Genomic DNA, 21,392 nt, shown 5'->3' with positions numbered 1-21,392 from the left:
TGTTTCGGTGCATTTTTTTGAGACTTGAAAATTGGCACGGTGAAAGTGTAACTCCTGATGTCATTCCTGTGAATCACATAGAATCCTCACTCTAACGTTTCTGAAACCCAAAGACGAGCTCTGATGCATATTTACTGAGGAGGAAGATCAGACAGACAAACATGGAGAACATCTCTGCCTGGAGGGAATTTAATCTGCAAAAAATCCTCCCATCACCTTGTAAAGTCACAGTTAAATTCTTTCCATAAGCATCTCCTTTCCTTTCAGCAAGGGAATTTCTCCTCTCACTAAAGTCCCACTGCTTCACAACAGTGTTACTCTGATGCTACCAATCTTGGCCTGCAAATATCAGTCAATCATGGCACAACGGGAGAAAACTGTGAAGTGACTGTGAAGTTCATCAGGGGATTTTTTGTTTTTGTTTTTTTGGTCAAAAGCTAAGACTGCTTACTTTGGATTTTCTACAGCTGACAAATCCTCCAAACCCACCCTAAGAGCATGAAGCTTGAATCTGTAAAATTATTTGAGAAACAGGTCTTATCCTTCTCAGATAGTCATCCTGTTGAGCAATCTTGCCTAGGTTCACACCACAGATTTATTAGGTTAAATATACTCCCAGATAAATCTCCATATAATGAGATTGAATTCAGTGCCATCTCCTTTGAAGGAAGCGTGGCCAGGCCATGTCTCTTAAAATTCTACAATCTCATCTGATCATTTCTATAAAAACATGCAAAGAGGCCGAATAAATGTTTTTGAGTCGTTTTTTCCAGGAATTAATGTATAAGTGAGGTTAGTGATGTGCTTATAGAATCAATTTTATCTATTTCTTTTTTTAAAAAAAAATATCTCTATTCTTTTTTTAAGAAGCTTTTAGTACCTTGCAGAATTGTTCTAAAACTAAAACTCCTGAATTTAACCAAGGAACCGAGAGCCACAATACATCATGGAACTTGTTCTTTGGGCCACCCTCCTTCCCTCCCTCCCTTCCTAGATTCATGTTTTATTGACAGTACAGAGTATGAAAAAGTGTTAAAATGAAGCATTCTTATTTTATTGGAATAAGCAATAGGAAAGCTACTTCCCTGGGGCTTCTTCTAACCCTTTCAGTAATTGGATGGAAACACCAAATGCGTGGCCTGTTTTTCTACTCACTCACTTCATCAGGAAAAGAAGGGGAGTAGGGATTAAATCCCAGCGATCACGGCATTCTTCTGGATTGGTTGCCAGGATTAGGAGTGGGCAGTACTGTGCTGTGCTGCTTCCCCAAGGCTGGTTCCAGTCAATGTTTATAGGGGAGAAGTCAGCGGGTGGCTTCTGCTGTGTGGAGTGGCTGTAGGGCTCAGTGTTCCCGCCTCTCCTTTTTTTTTATCAACTACATGAAGCTGCTGGGTGAAGCTCTCCATTGGTTCAGGGTCATAAATATGCAGATGATATCCAATTAAACATCTCTGCTCTGGATCATCCAAATGATACTGTAGAGGTTCTGTCTTGGTGACTGGAAGCTGTGGGACTGGATGAAGAACAATAGGGCTCGACTCAACCACAGTAAGATGAGGCTTTGTGTTTTAGAACCCCTGGTTCTGTGGACATTCCATGTCTTGTTCTAGATCGGGTTACACTATCCTGGGCAGTCTGGGTTTCCTTCTAGACTCGCAGCTTCTGCTTGAGGAGCAGGTAGCAGCCATGGCAAGGGGCCCTTTGCCCAGCTTGGTATTGTATGCCTGTTGCAGCCATTGCTGGACTGCTAGGGGAGGGGTTGTCCTTTCACAGTCACCCATGATGTAGCCCCAGATGGATTACTGCAGTGTGGTCTACATGGGACTGCCCTTGAAGAGTACTTGGAAGCTTCACCCGGTGCTAGTCATTTGGCAAATGTGACACTTCTGCTCTGTGAGCTGCTTTTGTCTGCAATTCAAGGTGCTGTTAGTTATCTTCAAAGATCATCACAGCTTGGAGCTGGGTTACTTACCGAAATATCTCTTTTCAATGATGTTTACCCATCCTGTTAGTTCTGGTAGGAGAAGCCTGTTTCAACTTTTGTCTTCAAGAAACAGTCATCTGTCAGGAGGACATTTTTTTCTGCTGTGGCGCCCACCTTTGGAATTTCCTCCCCCTCCCCTCTAGAAATTAGCTTTGGTCTGACCCTTTTACAAGGCACTAAAAGAAAAAATCTTATCCTTGTCACTGAACTGGGGTCCTGATTGTATGGGTGGGCTCCTGTCATGGCCGAGAGTCTTCTCGATTGCTGTTTTTATGATATTTTCTTGCTTTTAACTCTGGATGTTTTTGTTTCTTATTCTGTTTTCATTGTGAGCCACCAAGTATATGAGATGGGTGACTGTAAATTTACTAAATAAATAAATTAGGAAAGAATTGTATCACTAATCTTTTTCATATGATGCCTGCCCATCTTTGTTTTTTTAAAAAAAAAACTATTGACAATAAAATCTTTATTCTACTATATTGAAATAGTTTCGAGGCTGGCAGAGTTTAGGAATGTACACTACCTCTGCAGAAATCAGATAGAAGTAAATTTGGAATGATTATTTCCTTGATAGGAACATATATCAGCAATTGAGAGTATATAGATGATTATGTGATTTTTATCTTTATTTCCAGTGTCCATCTGTACTATTTGTTCCCAAGCTTGGAGGAAGGAGGATTAGCAACATACCGCACTGCCATTGTTCAGAATCAGCATCTTGCAATGCTGGCTAAGGTATATATGGTTATTATTGCATCTTGGTTTATGATAGCTATAATGTCTGGCTAATAGGTTGATTCAGCCCACCCCTTGCCTTTTTTGCAAAGCCTTTGTATGCAGATTAACTTTTGAGTTTTGTGTTTTTGAAAGTAGCATAAAGTAGCACACAGTTGGTGCTGCACTGCCCTGGGTAGATCCTTCAAATCATGAGACTCGATCTCTAATATTATCACAAAGGTTTAGTTAGTTATAGGGGCTTAAGGGAGACAAAAATGCTTTCTACTATGTAAATTTTGCAGTGATCATAAGGAATTTAATATATTCTGCATGTTGGTAAAATAAATAGGAACTTATGGAAGGCACTCAATTGCAGGTGAGTCAGTTTATGATTCAGAACATAAAATCTGGTTTTTCCTAATGTCTTGTTCCCAACTCATGGAATCTCCTGATTAGCCATTGCTTGTGATTCTAAAATCTAAAATACCTGGAAGACATCAAGTGTGTTCTCAACCATAAGTTGCAGGAGTAGAACTGAACTCTTTTCTATGCAGGTCATATTTTATGACCTGGTCTATCAACCTGTTGAAAAGATCTTAATAATTTCCAATATGTCTATGGAAAGTGATTATGAATGAAGGTGTGTCTTTCCCAAGAAATGGCTGAAAGTGATGAGAAATCACTTTCCATCACAAACTCTTAAGACTAAATTATGTTATTAGGAACTGCTAAAATATTTCCGTAATGAAATGTTGGAATGCAAAACCTACTCTAAATAGATCAAATTGAGAAGGTCAGAACTGTCAAAGTGAGTTTGAGCAACTATGCAATTGCCCTATTGATGACATGGTCTGATATTTCAGCCTTCAGAAGAGGCACCTGAAAGCTCCTAGTTGGGGTGCTAAAATATAAAGTTAGGTTTGGTAATTCACATATAACTCAAGACACAGTTGACCCAACTTAAAACAGAATAGGAAAAAAAAGAAAAAAATGTTTCTTTTGCTAGTTATTTATAAACATCTGGCCTCTTTATTGATATTGTGCTTTAAGGACCTTTGGAGTTCTTGATGTTCTCTGATCTTGGTTGTTCTCTGCAAACGTTTCATTACCATCTAAGTAAAATCATCAGTGGTAGTCATGATGTTATCTTGTTGGATAATGAAACATCTGCAAGCAAACAATCAGGCTTGTAGAGCACCAAGGATTCCGCAATTCAACCCTGAGCTATAGATATTCTCTTCTATTAAGGAACATTGTTACTTTTGTGTATATAAATTTATATATAATATACTATACATACTGTAGTATATTTTATTACCGTATATTTTATTATAGTATTTTTTGTTATATTTGGTATTCTTCTCAACCCCATTAATAGCCTTCATTAGCATTTCCTTCTAATTGCACATTCAGGGGACCCCAATTGACTATGGCAGTTAGGATGGCAATTGACTATGTACTGTAGGATGGAATGTAGGGGTGATCAACCTGGGTGTATCAAATTGCTGAAGGTTGTCCCTGAAAATTTAGTAAGTAAAGTTTTCCCCTCACTATACCTGCAAGTAAGAGCTTTAAATAGTATCAGTAGATCAGTTAGTGGATGGCCCTCAGAATGGCAAATACAGTTCAATATAAGAAGCAAAAAGAAATTTATGTTGGTGCTCAGGAATATCTAAATATCACACATATATTAGTGGGATCTGCGAGAGCAGTGAGTGTTTAGGAAAGAGATCTTGAAATTTGGAATAAAGAGGTCCGTGAAAATATCAACGCGGTGTGTGCAGCTGCTCTAAAAGACAGAGCCAGGAGGTGGAGTTAAGCATGTCATTAGCTTAAAGTCATTACGTTGCCTCAGATGGTCCAAGTACAACCCCTCTAGAATTCTGCTAACCCTTATCTGGCACCAATTTAGTACTGAACTTTAGTTGATTAGATTCTGGTATATAGCCTTGAACAATGAATCCTTTTTGAAGTGCAACTTAATTTTTGGTCCTGGTCCTTTGCTTCTGGCAGAATTCCACACACAAGACTATTAGGAAGGGAATTAAAGCAGCCAATATGCCCTTACATCAGTTTTGGAGAATTATCATCTCTTCCCCCACTTTCTTGGAATTATATGATATTTCTGGTCAGCACATTTTAAATATAATTGTAGAATTCAAAAAAGGTGCAACACAGCAGAACCAAAATTATTAGAGGGCTAGAACATCTCCCTTAGTCATGAGGAAAAATGGTAGATTCTTGATATTTATCTGGAGTAAAGTTGAATGAAGCGATCTATAATTTGGAAAATTTGGAGCATGTGAGCAGAGATAACTCCAGGCTGTGGGCAGAGTTGATCTGCAACACTGCATTCTAACCACTGCGCCCCCAAAGCTCCTCTCTTCCTGCTATGGAAGCAATTTGAATTCTGGCCTCTCTCCTTGAGTCCTGATTTTGTTTGCTTGGAAATGATTCCCACTAACAATCCTTCTAAGTACCACCATAATACAAGAGCCTGCCTTCTGAAAAATTTATGGGGATGCTAGATGATACTGAAAGCGTCAAAGTGACTTGCTTACAACTGAAAGAGTTTTCGATTGATCTTTCAATTTACTTTCCCTTAACCGGTGCCACTTATGCTCCCAAACATACATAGTTCATTGATTTCCCCTTTCACTCCTTAGATGCCTCTAAGTCCCCTTCGCTCAATTTTAATCATCTCTCCCCACCTTTTGCCAGATGTCATTGTTCTTTATCCTTGTGAGCATTTATTCTGAAGCTATTGTTTTCTGACTGTCATGAACATCATTAATACGAAGCAGACAGGTTTACATTTTTATCCTCGTGCCAGATTTATACCCCTTGGTTCAAGGGTGTAAATAGGAAGTTGTTCTGGTAATTGTCTTTCACCCCCACATTGAGGATTCATTTTGCATTCTGAGCATGCAGCAATGCAAAAGCCTTGGTGGAGCAGTGGGCTAATGCCTCCTTAAGTAACACCAGCTGCCTGCAATTAGTGCAGGTTCGCATCCCACCAGGCTCAAGGTTGACTCAGCCTTCCATCCTTCCGAGGTAGGTAAAATGAGGACCCAGATTGTTGGGGGCAATTAAGCTGACTTTGTAATAATGCCACTTGGGGGTGTGTGTGAAAGCCCTAATAAGCAGGCATATACATAGAATGAAGGCTACTGCTAAGCTTGTAAGCCGCCCTGAGTCTTCGGAGAAGGGCGGGATATAAATGGAATTAAAATAAAAAATAAAAAATAAAAAAGGAGAGGTTTCAGAGGACCTGGGTCCCCTCCCCCTTGGTTAGTTCTTCTTATATACTTGCTATAGTCCAGCTGTGGGAGGGTTTGATTATCTTACTAGATTTCAAAAGAATACTGGAATCCTTCTGTCATGTCTGCTTTACCTGCTTGTCTACTCAAACCTGATTTGTCTCAAAATTGACACAGCTCACATTTAGATCTGTGTTAAGTGCGGATATTTAGTTTCCTCTGATTTGTCCCTACAAAGTTCCAGAATGACATCACATGCAAACTCTACGAGAGAGGGGGCTGGGTGATCGGATTATTTCCATGCTTCGTACTGATAAAAGATGGCAAGACACACTTTGCTCAGCCTGGTTCCTTCCTGGAGATAGTTTAGGTGCTTCAAGGATAGGGTAATGTCTGAATCAAATTTCACTTGGATTTTTGTGTATTTTGGATTCTATATCCAAAAAGAGTTGGTTCAAACTCTTTATTTTAAAGAAAACCAAGTAATTACATGTTCGTTCAGCCTTTTTTCAGCATCTGAATTGTTTTCCTTGAACCTGTTTGGCATTACTGATTGTGAGTTTATAGCCACGGAAAGTAAAATTGCCACTAACTTTCACTAGAAGAACATTGTCAAAAGTACATATTTCTATATGTTTAGTTTAAAGCAGACATGTCAAACACAAGGCCTGGGGGCCGGATCCGGCCCGCGAAGTGGTTTCATGTGGCCCGCGAAGCCATCCTGAAAACAGGGAGGGAACGGCCCCCACTGCCTTGGCCCTGGCCCAGAGACCCTCCTTCTGCCAGAGACCCTCAGATCTGTCCCACTCCTGCCCAGGCCCCCATAGGCACCCTTGATGCCAACGATGTAGAGCTGGCCATTCCCACCCAGTAGGCCATACACACTCTAGCCACACCCACCCAGTAGGCCACGCCCACCCTGGCCATACCCACCTGGCCCCCTGAGGGCAACCACAATGCTGATGCGGCCCTCAATGAAATTGAGTTTGACACCCCTGGTTTAAAGCGATTGGCCATAGGGAACTCTTGCTTCTCTGCCTCTATAAAGTAGACTCCAAGAAAAGAGAAAGGCGATACAGTGTTTTCTAAGCCTACATCTGCTGATCTTTTTTTGAATACTGGCCCTTCACTGTTATGGCCACATGTGAGCTTGTATTTTATTATTCATTTCATTTTATTTTATTTTATTATTTTATTATTTTATTTTATTTTATTTTCCCCACCTTTATTATTTTTACAAGTAATCCAAGGCGGCAGACATATCCAACACCTTCCTCCTCCTGTTTTTCTCACAACACCAACCCTGTGAGGTGGGTTGGGCTGAGAAAGAGTGACTGGCCCAAGGTCACCCAGCTGGCTTTCATGGCTAAGGTGGGACTTGGAACTCATGAATCTCCTGCTTTCAAGTGGAACTAAAAATGCCACTGTTGTGAAACAATCGCAGCAGTGGTGGAGTCCGAATCCAAAGACAAAAAGAGGTGATTCGTCCCTATGAAAACCAAAGAATACTTTGCTCTTTAAAGAAGATAAATAGTCTCCTTTTCTGCTTTGCTCTGAAAATTCTCACCTCGAGAACAGTCTCCTCCTGGAATCTTGCTTATGAAATGACTTCCTAGTTAGTAGCACCTACCTAAAGATTTAAACGTTTAGCTTAGCAAAACACAGCATTCCACATGTCCATTTTATGTCTCCTTTCTGTACATGTTAAATATGTCTAATCCTAAATTAAGGAACATATTTATGATATAAGGATGTGGTAATTTTTAATCTGTTTTATACTAATCTATTGCATCTACTACTATCCCCCACCCCCAAATATTTGGCCATCTTGAATAGAGGGAACAAAAATGAAAAAAAAGAAACTACCATTTTCCAAACTAGGATGGGATCAGGTAATAAACCCCAAATAAAATTTACATTGCTGGTGTTGATTCTATAAATAGCTTGTCTCTCTTTAGAATTGCCATTGTACTAGATATGTGATTTTTTTTTTTGTAATGCTGTGTTCTCTGTAGATTTTTCAACAAATTCTTCCCCAAGCTGAAAGGTATTTTTGTATGTTTATGTGTGTTAGAGATGCAGATAGTTAAGAGGAGAAAGAAGTGGGAAAACTGGAGGGAATTCTCCTAGGTTTAGGTCTTTCTTCTTTTTTTCCTAAAAAAATCAGAGTAAAACCAAAACTCCAAAGGAGATATTTTACTTTCACATAATGAAAGCAGTAAGCCCTGCCGCTAAGATACAGCTATTCTCTTCCCCCTCTTTCTATTAACTTCTGCTAGGAAGATTTATTTAGAGTATCAGAGAATTACAGTTCCTGTACACAAGCCAATAGAACTCTCCAGTGCAATAGCAACACACATTTCTGCTCAGAGCAGCAGTGCTGCTCTCACAAAAGAACAAAGGAGGATTCAATGCCTGTTTGCTTCCTCTTGAGTTTGTCTGTTGATAACTTTTTTTCTACAAGTGGTAGAACTCCATAACATGATAATGGTTCCTTCCTTCCTTCCTTCCTTCCTTCCTTCCTTCCTTCCTTCCTTCCTTCCTTCCTTCCTTCCTTCCTTCCTTCCTTCCTTCCTCCCTCCCTCCCTCCCTCCCTCCCTCCCTCTCTCTTTCTTTCTTTCTTTCTTTCTTTCTTTCTTTCTTTCTTTCTTTCTTTCTTTCTTTCTTTCTTTCTTTCTTTCTTTCTTTCTTTCTGATTCATGTTTCTTAGTATTCCCCAGCTTCTGGAATTAATTCCCCCCATGGGTTTTTTTGGACCTGTATATCAGTACGAGTGAAATAAAAATGAATTTTATATATTGTATTGAAGTTAGACGATGACCTTGAAGAGTAAAGGGAAGTATGGTGTCTGTTCCTTGATCTGCTCTACCTTACGGGACTGATATCCACGGTATATATCCATTTCTCCCTTAATTTCCATTTTTTAAAAAAGAAAGAAAGAAAAATTCCAGAATGTTTCTGAAAATCGTGCATTTCTAATGCTTGTGCCTCAAAAGTGATGTGGAAAAAAGTGTTTTAGACCTTATACAAGGACAGAATCTCCCCCTTGATCGTTAAAGCTGCCTAACTTTTTTCAGATCCTTGCATGAGCTTGAAAAAAAAAGTGCTGCTTCTTTAAGTTTACTCATTCTGGTTCACGTGACATCTTTGGAGGGGTTTGCCCAATGTCACATAAGAATTTGTCTTTAATTAATGCATGGGGAGATGATTGACTTTAACAAGATCCAAATGATTTGCAGACTACGTACAACCAACCCTATTTAGTATTTTAGAACTGTATGTTTCTGTTACGCAATCACGTCAATGTAATATTTTTAGGGAGTGAACAATGAAATACATTGATCAATAGAAATATACAAAAGTGCAGAGTGAACTCTTCTAATGCATACAGGAAATAAAGATACAGATGACTAAATCACTTTCTAATATATAGGAGAAATGAATGACAGTAGAAACCCAGTAAGTTTTCTAGGCCAGAATTACCATAAATTGCACACTCCTTTTCATTTGAAAAGAAGATAACCAGATAACATGATTTCTAATCTACATTTCAAAAGAAAGAAAAAGCCTAGGTGGAGCTGTGGAGTAAAGTATCAGTACCTTTGAAAGAGATGCTTGAAAGTTTGCCTGATTTTTATTTTTTTTTATTTTTGAGAGAGAGAAAAATATTGCTAGGATCTATTTACATAAATGGTAAGGTGTTCTATAATTTTGCTTTTATCCCTGCATTTTTAAGTTTCAATGCATGTTTTTCAGCAAATAAAAGCATATAATATAATGATATTGTCTGCGTTTCTACCAAACAATTTGATTTTTTTTTCTTCTTAAAAATCTGATAATTCTGATTCCTTGCAAACCATGATTTGCAAAGTAGGACTAAGCTATAAAGTGCTTTATTTGTTTCTGGTTTGGCAAGTTCTACAAACAACCATTATGGGTTCATAATTATAGTTTAGTAAAAATAATATGGTTTTATTTAGTTACGGTAATCGCTTCCTTTTCCCTCCTCTGATTCTTTTACTCCTACCAGAATCATTGGTTCCGTATTGAATGGATATTAGCTCAAACTAATATCTGTCATCATAATAACAAATCCAATTCTGTCAGAAGCACAGTATGCAAATCAGTTTCAAACTGTAGTCACAGATTCTGATTTAAGGGGCAACATGTGTTTCAATGAAACAGTCATGAAAACTTTTTGATGTATGTTAATACTAAAAGAGAAGGCAGTGATTGGTTTGGAAATAACATTAAGCCAATTTTTATTACTTCAAGTCCAAAGCTACTTTTGCATATGAGCAAAATAATTGTGGAATACTCAGCCAATACTCACCTTCCCCCATTACTGGAAGGGGGGGATACCTACAAGAAGGGAGCCAACAAATGTCTACCAAGAACTTGACAGGTTTCTAGAGTAACTTGTAATGCTCCATAGTTAGGAGGCAAGATTCATAATTACCCATTTTTTAAAAAAAATGTAATTCATCGCAAAAAATAATTGTGGTTTATTTTTTTGATGTGATTTTGTACTTATATATGAAAGAGAGAAAACACCCCCCCCCCTCCCAAACCACATTATGGCTTAACCTCATATGTGAAACAGAGAGTTGTGCTTGGCACTAAATGTGAATTGTGCCATTGATTGAGTTGGTTTCAAGCACAACTTGATGTAAACTTATTTCCATGGACCTTATAAGAAAAACTAAAAATTAGCTCAGCATCTTTGGATGTTAGATGTATTGATTGAGCTGTAGCCTGCTTTTCTGCTATGGTGAGTACTCAGGGTGACTAACTGCTTTTAAAATTCCTCAGGATAAAGTTATTGAAAATAACTGCTTTGCTGAGGAAGGCAGACTGTAATGAAATAGGGTGAATCCCTACACTGACCACCAAAATGAAGTAGCATGCATCCAGAATTTGCATGTAGGTAAAGTCTGATCCAAACTGTAGTCTTGATCCTTGCCTGTTGAACTTTGATCATGGCAGTTAAAATTGGGAGAGGTGAGTTGCATCTTCCACCATCTGGCTCCATCAGCTAAAATTAACGTCAGCTTTGGGATGGATGGATAGGTGGATGGATCTTAAAAGCGGATAAATACCCTTAATTAACTAATAACTCCTGATACTTTCTCTTCTTTTCAGGTTATATTCAAACCAGAAAGTGAAGATGACAATGATGGCAATTCCACAGTCCTACTAAATTAATTGCTAATAAATCATGTACAAACCATGATTTAATCTTGGACTTAAAAGCTGACGTTAATTTTAGCTGATGGAGCCAGATGGTGGAAGATGCAACTCACCTCTCCCAATTTTAACTGCCATGATCAAAGTTCAACAGGCAAGGATCAAGACTACAGTTTTAATTTAGTAGGACTGTGGAATTGCCATCATTGTCATCTTCACTTTCTGGTTTGAATATAACCTGAAAAGAAGAGAAAGTATCACGAGTTATTAGTTAATTAAGGGTATTTATCCGCTTTTAAGATCCATCCACCTATCCATCCATCCCATTTTTAATTATAAATTGTTTCAAAGGATCAGTTTCTCATTGGCACAGGAATTACATTTTAATTTCTTATTAGTTGTGGTGCAAATAATTTTGCCTGCCTTCCCTGCTGGAAGTACATTAGAACCAAGCACTTGCCAAGATTTCAAAGGTTCCAAATAATAGCTCCAAAGCAGGTGCATAACACTACATAAATCAGTTAAACACTTCATTTCAGTTCAGCACAGAGGTTAATATATACGCCCAGTTATATAATTAAAAATCAGAAAAATTAACGTTCTCATTTTCATATGAAAGTCGCAACTTTGAAAGGAATATCCTTGGAATTTGATTGTTTCATTACACTTTAATAATTAACACACCAATTTGTTTGAAAATGGAATTATCAAGGCCTTCCTCTTAAAGTGTAAACCAAACCTGAGTTGATTTTAGTTGATAGTACAAAATTTACTCTTCCCCATAAGCACATACACTAGGTGCTTTTAATCATCCGTTAATGTCGCCATTAATCTGCATTATACAATTTGATTATTCCGTTCTGTCAAGTAGGATATTTTTCAGGAATAAATAACCCCAAATATTGAACAGAATCAGAACACTTGTGTATTTATTATTTCATAATAGATGCTTAGATGTCGGATTGTTAAAATGTTTACCGATAATTAGATACTGAGCAGCATGGCAAAAATTCATAAAGCCAGATGCTTTAATAAAGCCATCCTGCTTGCGTTTGAGAGCTATCTGGAACCCACTTCTAGTTGGGATTGAGATCAATACCTTCTCAGTCTAAGCCAGGTGAGTAGAGCTGTGGCTGGCTCAGCACAGGCTCTGTGCATTTAAGGATATGCTTTCTGTTCTGTCTCCTTGTCTAAGGAGGACTGTTGCGATCGGTACATGGAACTTTGCCAGTTGCAATTCCTATGTTTGTTCCCAAGCCATTTTCTATACCCACTCTCGCATTTTCCTGAACATAGGTAAAGGTAAAGGTTCCCCCACACATGTGTGCTAGTCGTTTCCGACTCTAGGGGCCGGTGCTCATCTCCGTTTCAAAGCCGAAGAGCCAGCGCTTGTCCGAGGACATCTCCGTGGTCATGTGGCCGGCATGACTAGATGCCAAAGGCACATGGAACGCTGTTACCTTCCCACCGTAGTGGTCCCCATTTTTCTACTTGAATTTTTACATGCTTTCGAACTGCTAGGTTGGCAGAAGCTGGGACGAGTAACAGGCGCTCACTCTGTTACGCGGCAGTCGGGATTCGACCCGTCAAACTGACAACCTTCTGATCGACAGGCTCAGCGTCCTAACCCACTGAGCCACAACGTCCCTTTCCTGAACATAACAAGCCTAGATTTTTGCCTACCCATCTTGTCCAAGAATATATACATACTTTTAAAAATAAATGCAAATGTTGATTTCCAAAATTAACCTCAGAGGTTTTGTTAAGGACTTTACAGACATTCATATATAGGCTGAAAATGTTGATATTTAAATGACCCTGAATAGGCCCAGTCTGGGTAAAATTTCTCCATCAAAATCAACATGGGAGCAGGCATATAGTTGTGTTCTGGATAAATGAGGTTCATACATAGTGGCAAACTGGTAATGTAATGTTTAAAGTATTAGGGAGACCCACATTCAAGTCCAACTTCAACCATTAGTGCAGGGGTGTCAAACTCTCAACGTCACGTGACGTGTCACGACATATCGTGACTTTTTTTTCCATTGCTGGCAATGGGGTGGGCGTGGTTTCACCATGATGCATCTGGCCCACGGGCCGGCAGTTTGACACCCCTGCATTAGTGGATGGCTTTGGACCAATCATTAAACCTTCTTTACAATACAAGCTTGTTTTTGCGGGGGGGGGGGAATATAAGAGGATGGGCATATATGTTGTATACACTGTTTTGAGAGCCTGAATAAAATAAATCTTTAAAAATAGGTTAAGCATACCAGGAATATTGTCGCAATTGTGTTATCCCGATTCCTTGTTTACTTACAGTATTGTCACTTAGGGAAATGAGACTCAAAGAGACAAATTTAAAGTAGGCTTGTATTTATTATATTTCAACCCACGATGTTGTTATCCATCATTTAAAAACATTTTAGTGGCTCAACCTAATGTTTGGAGTGTTGTGAGATTAATGCAGCATTTCTGCCAGTTTTAGCTCAGCATCCACTACATTGATCAAAACATGATGCAAATTATAATAATTAATGCAAGCCAACAGGTCAATTAAGTATGTCTCTGGCTCACAATACCTTTTCCATTTGACCTTCTTTCTGAAAAAGATCACTGTATAAATCCATACATAATCCTGTTTGTGCCTGTCTTTCTTCGTGATGTATATGGTGCATTCTTTCGGACATCTGTCATTTTACAAAATAACCTGTCTTGGTGTTTTGTAGAAGCTGGAGCTGGATCGTTTTATGCTTTATGCTCATGGACCTGATTTATGCCGAGAATCAGACCTGCGACATGCAATGGCCAACTGCTTTGAAGCATTAATAGGTAAGAAAACTGTGCTGTGGCTTTGGTGTATTTTAAGTTTCCTCTTTGTCAATGAGGATTCTGTTCAGATTCTTAAGAGGATTTCATACTCATTTGAAAGGAATGGGTAACTTATTGCCCCGGAGAGACCCTAGCTTATTTTTTGCAGTCTCTGGCATTGTTGTCCATACCATCACATTTTGACCAGGCTCAATTCAGTTTATGATATTTTGATGCAGAAATACATGAACTTTGTAAAGGAAATTCTAACTTTTGAAAAGAAAAGAAAAAAAGCGGGGTGGGGGGATTCGCACAAAAATCCTAAAAAAAATGTAAAATATCATTTCTGTAGACATAAATTTAGCTATATTTGCTTGTCATTAGTATGCTAAATGTATCTCTTAACCACCACCACCCTTTCTAAAAAATATTAAGATTTCCTATTGAAATTGCTGGCCAAGACCTTAAAAATGAATTAAGGAGGTCACTTTAGTTCTCTTTTAGAAACAGCATGGGGAGTATTGGCAAATTTATATAAAAAATAAGGCACTTGTTTAAATGCTTACTGTACTGATGTGAACCAATTGTTTCCTGCTTGGTCCAGACATAATGAGGACACTTTTAACATCAGCCAGAAATGAAATTTTGAACGTATGTGCTAGAGAAGCACTCAACCCTGAACTCTTTCTCAACTTCATAAATAATAGTTGATGAAAGTCAAATTCCTGATTCTGAGGTTAGCTAGAACGTAGATTACCTTCTTTGTGACTTGATCCAGCAAGGTAGAATTAGATCAGACTTTTGTTGTACAACAGTGAGGAATTAGATTAGACTTCTGCTGCATGAGCAAGTGTTAAATACGAGATGATCACAGCATTTATGTTGAACTGAATCATTTTAAAAATAAATTGCTGTGGTGGGACCCAGGCTGCAATCCTGTGTGCACTTACCAGGGTGTGAACTTCATGTTTAAGATTTATTGTTATGCGTGATACTATAATTTCTAAAGTGCTTTCAAAACAAATGCCATGCACCAGGTGAAAATCAGCAAGTCTTGTCTGCCGGCTTATAATCTCACACACAAAGAAAAATAGCAAAGGAATGGGAACATAATAGAAAGGGAATGGAAGAAAATTAGCTAATGGGTAAAGGGCCAGAGAGTACAAATGCATCTTGAGAAGCAATTTAAAAATAAAAACTGATGCGGGCGTTCCAACATCAAGAGACATGTCATCCCAATATGAGATATAATAGGAGAAAAAATGGAGCAAATGACACATTTTCAGAGGGACGAGGACTAAAATACCTCAGAAGAAAAGAACAAGAAATGTGTACCATTAGCCACTTACCTGAGAGAAACAGTGGAATTTCTGGATATATATACTTGGAGTGCCCTATAAAGATGGATTTGATAGTGGTTCTCCAGTTTTGATGGTCTTTTGGGATGGGGTTGATAACCCGTGATGTCTGGCATCTGGGGAGGGGGTGGGGAGGTGCGGGGGATAGCATCCTTGGATGTAGCAGAAAAAGATAGCTATGAGAAGAATGCAGAGCATGTGCGCATACGGTAGTGGCCAAAATTGTGGAAAATTTTGGGAAAAGTGTATTTTTGAGGTTTGATGGCTAATAACACCACTTTTTTTGAGTAGTACCATAAAATTATATATCAATGGAAAGATAATTTAATCAAGAATGTAATGCAACAAAGTTTGTTCAATTATCTGTACCGTATTCTATGAAATGTTATAGCCAAATAACCAGAAAAAGGAAGCACAACTTGCTTAGGTTGATATCAGGTAGTTTTCTTTCATCTGATTGTTGTCAATGAGCACAAGTGTTTAAGAGAGCCAATCAGGTGTCATTTTGTTTTGGCAATGAACCAATCATCACGGTAGGATTCAGTTATTGATGTCATGTATTGAAGCTGAGAGGAGGACATTTGTTAGTGTGTTATGTGATCGCCATCAAGTTGGTTGAGGTTTTTTTTTTCTTTCATTTAGTGAGCTTGTTAAACGTAATAAAATTAAAGTAATGGTGTAAAGAGTTGACTGGTTGCCCAGAAAGCGATGTAAAATAGTATTATTAAGTGAACAAGGCTAGAGTTATAAAGAAATTAGAAGAAAAATTGATGGAAACTTAACCAAAGGTGGCATTTCTACTGTACACTTTTCCCAAAAGGTTTTCACAATTTTGGCCACTACTGCACTCATGCCTCTGTGTGTGTGTGTGTGTGTGTGTGCGTGCGCGCGCACACACACACACACAAATACAGTCATGGCCGAAATTGTTGGCACCCCAGAAATTTTCCAGAAAATCAAGTATTTCTCACAGAAAAGTATTGCAGGAACACATGTTTTGCTATACACAAGTTTATTCCCTTTGTGTGTATTGGAACACAATAAAAAAAGGGAGGAAAAAATGCAAATTGGACATAATGTCAAACAAAACTCCAAAAATGGGCTGGACAAAATTATTGGCACCCTTAACTTAATATTTGGTTGTACACCCTTTGGAAAAAATAACTGAAATCAGTCGCTTCCTATAACCATCAATAAGCTTCTTACACCTCTCACCTGGAATTTTGGACCACTCTTCCTTTGTAAACTGCTCCAGGTCTCTCTTATTGGAAGGGCGCCTTTTCCCAACAGCAATTTTAAGATCTCTCCACAGGTGTTCAATGGGATTCAGATCTGGACTCATTGCTGGCCACTTCAGAACTCTCCAGCGCTTTCTTGCCATCCATTTCTGGGTGCTTTTTGACGTATGTTTGGGGTCATTGGCCTGCTGGAAGACCCAAGATCTTGGACACAAACCTAGCTTTCTGACACTGGGCTCTACAGTGCGACCCAAAATCCTTTGGTAATCCTCAGATTTCAATGCAGGGTGGTTTCAGGCAGTGAATGGCCTGCTGGCTTTACCAGCCAACAATCTTCTTGAGCATAAGACAGGGAGAAGTCCAGGATACATCTCATAATTTCTGTTATTTGCTGTAAAATGCTTCCAATAGAGGATTACTGTTTGTTTTGATTATCTGGACAACTTCTAGATGGCAATATCTATAACATCATTTCATAGGACTATCAATCACCCAGGAGATTGATGGTCCTATTGGAGAAATAGAAATTTGATGTACCTACGTCAAACGTATCCTCATTCCTCCAGAGGTCAGCCTGGTGATTGAACAGCTGATTTGAAATGAGAAGCAGAGAAACCCAATCCAGAAAGTTCTCGGTGCTATTGTACCTCTGAATCTTTCTCCTTCCTGAAACCAATTGCTTGTACAGAGTGGCTTGTGTCTCCTACCCTGTCTTACATATTGTGTGTGAGATAGTGGTATATCTCACATGGTTTCTCTATTTTTTTTCTCTATCTCTCCAACATATCCACCATAATGTACACCCCGCCAGGCAGCAGGATTCCTGGTTGATAGACCTTTCTTTATACTTATCTCTTGGGAGTTTGATATACCAGTGCAAAGAGGCCTAGACCAGACAGCCAATCTTTCTCACAACCAAATTTAAAATGATCACAGAGGCAGAGCAAAATCAGGAAAGGAGCATTTCTTGGCCAATTGTACAGAATGGTTCTATGGGTCTGATCACATAATCTCTGTGGTACCCAAGATTATCAGTATGTGAAGTTTTGTGTATAAAGAAGAAGGGAAAATACTACTTTCAAACTAGATCAATTTGATAACTCTAGGTGGCTTCAGGAATTGTCTGGGAATAGTAACTCAAGTCTTAGTCATCTCCTATAAATTCAAGCAGGTCCTAAGGAGCATTTAGAAGCTGTCCAGAATTCAATAGAGAAAACAAGCTGTGGCATTCTATGATATGCCTGTATAACACTTTTGTTACATGAGCTGCACTGGTTCTCAATAGTGCAGTGAATGCAGTTGAAACTGTTAGTCATCACCATTAAAGCCCCTCAAGGTGCAGGGCCAGATTATGTGTGGGACCCCCTGTCTTACACGTCTGCTCATCACACTAGGACAGGGGTCTTCAAACTTGGCCCTTTCATGACTTGTGGACTTCAACTCCCAGAATTCCTCAGCCAGCATGCCTGGCTGAGGAATTCTGGGAGTTGAAGTCCACAAGTCATGAAAGGGCCAAGTTTGAAGGTTCCTGCACTAGGGCCAGCAAGTCTCATGTGCTCCAGATCATGCCTGTCATATAGTGCTGCCTTGTGAGACCTAAACATTGTGCCTTCTTCGTCTCTGCACCTGCCCCAAGGAAACAACAGTTTCCTAGAGATGCAGTCGGCACCGATCCTCTTGGCCTTTCATTAGGCATTGAAGATAGGCATTTGGATCATATGTTGAATGAATCCTGTTGGTTAGTTTTTAGTTATTTTTTTTTTTCAGTGATTGAAATGAAATGAAACTTTTTTTTCTACCCTAGGCATGTAGTATATTATGGTTTTATTGTATAGTGTTTGTCTTTTGTTCCTTTGCTTCTAGTTTTTTGAAAGCTACCTAGAATCACTATGGTGAGATGGGTAGTTACACACATACATGCCCCTCAGAAACAGTAAAGCATCTTTGTATCATAGGAAGCAGGACATAAGGATGAGCTTTAAATAGTGGAGTTTCAGTAGAATTCTGTAAGGAAAAGAGATCAAACAAGGAACTGCAGGAGCCAAAGTAATAAAAAGTTCTAAGGAGCAAAATGAACTAGCAGACATGAGATTAAGTGAAAGAATCAAGGTGGATATTAAAAATCTCCCATTATAAGAATGGTAGAGTAAATAAATAAGAGGGGAGGGACAAGAAAGGGTTCAGGCCAAGAGACAGCAAAAGCGTACAAGCCAAGATTTTTTTTATATATATAAAATATGGCAGCTAGGAGGTATTTCCTCAAATTTAATGGAGATGTAGATGAACATGGCAGATATATATGGGTATTTTATTTAGCGTATGGCTGGTCACACACAGAATTAAAAGCACTTCATATTTACAAGTTAGAACAGTTAAAACAATTTTTTTTAAAAAAGAAGCAATTATAAAACCTAAGAGGAAAGCAGAAATAACATTTCATAGTTTAATGTCGAGTTTGGAGATCCAGTCAGTAGCTGCCGTTATTACGCAGAGGAAGTCCTTAAAATCTCCTGGGTATCTTCTATTAGTGCATTCCCTTACTATATGTTGGATAGTCTGTCGGGGAACCCCACAATCACATTGTGCTGAAGGTGTCTTTCCCCATTTATACAGAGAATCGGCTCACACCCCATGAGTATGGGTAAAGGGGCTATTGTACAATCTCACTAATTAGCTGACAACAGTGTTAGAAGGAAAGAGGAAGAATCAAAGTGAGATAGTCACAGGAATTAGGGCATCTAATGGGAGAATCCATGTTTCAGTAGGAAAAATAAACCCCAGAAAAATTAAGAGATAGCAAGATTATTAAGTATAGCATTTTTATAACCTGCTGGAAAAACAATCTAATAAGACACAAGAAATGACAGATGTAGCGTAACGAGCAGAAACTTGATTAATGGTGGCCAGAAAGGCCCAACAGAGGCTTCACTTTCTCAGGGTCTTGCGGAAGAACAGGGTAGAATAACGGCTAATGACCCTTTTTTACCGGTCTACTGTAGAGAGCGTTTTCTCGTATGGTATTGTGGTTTGGTATGCTGGTCTGACAGCCACGGATTGTTGTTGTTAGTTAGTTGCGAAGTCGTGTCCGACCCATCGCGACCCTATGGACAATGTTCCTCCAGGCTTTCCTGTCCTCTACCATCTTCTGGAGTCCATTTAAGCTCACGCCTACTGCTTCAGTGACTCCATCCAGCCACCTCATTCTCTGTCGTCCCCTTCTTCTATTGCCCTCAATCTTTCCCAGCATTAGGCTCTTCTCCAGTGAGTCCTTCCTTCTCATTAGGTGACCAAAGTATTTGAGTTTTAGCTTCAGGATCTGACAGCCACGGATAGGAAAGCATTACAGAGGGTGGTAAGCACAGCACAAGACAATTGTGGGCTGTCCCCTGACACCACTGGATGACATCGCCAGGGCTCGCTGCCTTGGAAGAGTGAGGAAAATTCTCAGGGATGACTCACACCCTGGACGATATCTCTTTACTCTCCTACCATCAGGTAGGAGATATAGGAGTATAGCCAGCCGTACCAACAGGCTGAAGAACAGCTTTTATCCATGGGCTGTTAGGCTTTTGAATGGGAAATATTTTTTATAAACTTTATGCATAATTGACTTGCGAGGCCGGTGCGTTGTGCAATTAGCTCACATAGTGCAATAAGATGGAGGGTTTGTGTCACTGTAAGTTGGGGGTGGGGGTACGAAGGGAGGCTCAGCCAATCTCAATGTATACATGGTTGCACTTTGACAATAAAGGTTTGTTCATTCATTCAGAAGCATTGGTAGGAAATGAGATTCTAATGATTACCAGCAAGTAAAAGAAAGACATACGAAATGACTGTAATAGTATAGAATACCAAATCCCTACCCCCATCCCTATAATTACACCATTGGGTACAAACTGGGCTTAGTCCAGCTGGATAACTCATTCCTCAATCCACCTAGGAGCCTAATAAACTGTCGTGGCAGATCTTGGGTGATGAGATTCAGAAAGCGGCAGCATGTAAAGCTCCCCTCTGCAGAAGCAATCTTTCGGCAGCCATACTTTAAACAATTATTAATTTTGTTGACATGGTAGAATTGGAATTATCTCATGCAAATAGGCAGGGGCAGAATGTCATTCCGGAAGGTGGGTGGTTTTTTTTTATTTTTATTTTTTTTTGAAATGGATGATAGGCCTTTTGAAATATATAGCCTTAGGCGTTTCACCAGCCAAAAATAAGTGCCTGTTTATTTGATTGACCAATTTCTGCCCCACTTTTCCGGTCAATTGAGCAGTTTGTTGCCAATTTCAGTGACATTTGTTCAGGAGCTCTAATGGTTGTGACGAACTGATCCAGAAGCCGTGTTTTGTGTCCCCTGTGCTCCTGTACTGGCTCCTAGGGTTGAAAATAGAGTATATCTCTTAAACAGCAGAAGAAATTGAGCTTGATTGCTGTACATGGATCTCCTTCTACTTACTTCTGGCTTTGGGCATTAACTCTCTTTTTGACTGATCGATGTTGTGTGACAACAGGGAATTGTCACAGCAAAATCCAGTTGTATATGACTTTGACCAGGCTTCTATTTCAACAGATCTGCCTTTTCGGTTATGGGTATACAAAGCAGCCAACAGTAAAGAACATGTTTGTTCACTTTTCCTGGAAATATCCACCCCTTATGTATTAGCATTATATGTGAACCAAGCCAGCATGGATTATTGAAATCATTATTAATACAAGCCAAAACATATTTATTTATATTTATTTATTTTTTCGACTTATATACCGCCCTATTCCCGTAGGACTCAGGGCGGTTTACAGGGCAAATTCTCATAGTGTGACATGAGGACAGAGTCAT

The 21,392-nt window shown here is 39.1% G+C and overlaps 1 protein-coding gene across 3 annotated transcripts in view; it reads left to right on the top strand.

The window, feature by feature from the left end:
- DROSHA (drosha ribonuclease III) overlaps positions 1-21,392 on the top strand; it is a 113,884-nt gene that overhangs the window by 66,726 nt on the left and 25,766 nt on the right. For all 3 annotated transcript variants that reach the window (XM_081324180.1, XM_081324181.1, XM_081324179.1), the window contains exons 22-23: positions 2,623-2,722; positions 13,881-13,983. In XM_081324180.1, coding sequence (XP_081180306.1) covers positions 2,623-2,722; positions 13,881-13,983 — 203 coding nt within the window. The remainder of the gene's footprint in view (positions 1-2,622; positions 2,723-13,880; positions 13,984-21,392) is intronic.

The sequence above is a fragment of the Vipera berus genome, assembly GCF_964194415.1.
Source record: "Vipera berus genome assembly, chromosome: 3".
In the NCBI taxonomy this organism is placed as follows: Eukaryota; Metazoa; Chordata; class Lepidosauria; order Squamata; family Viperidae; genus Vipera; species Vipera berus.
Note: the sequence above shows the minus strand (reverse complement) of the source record. Positions and strands in the feature narration are given on the sequence as shown.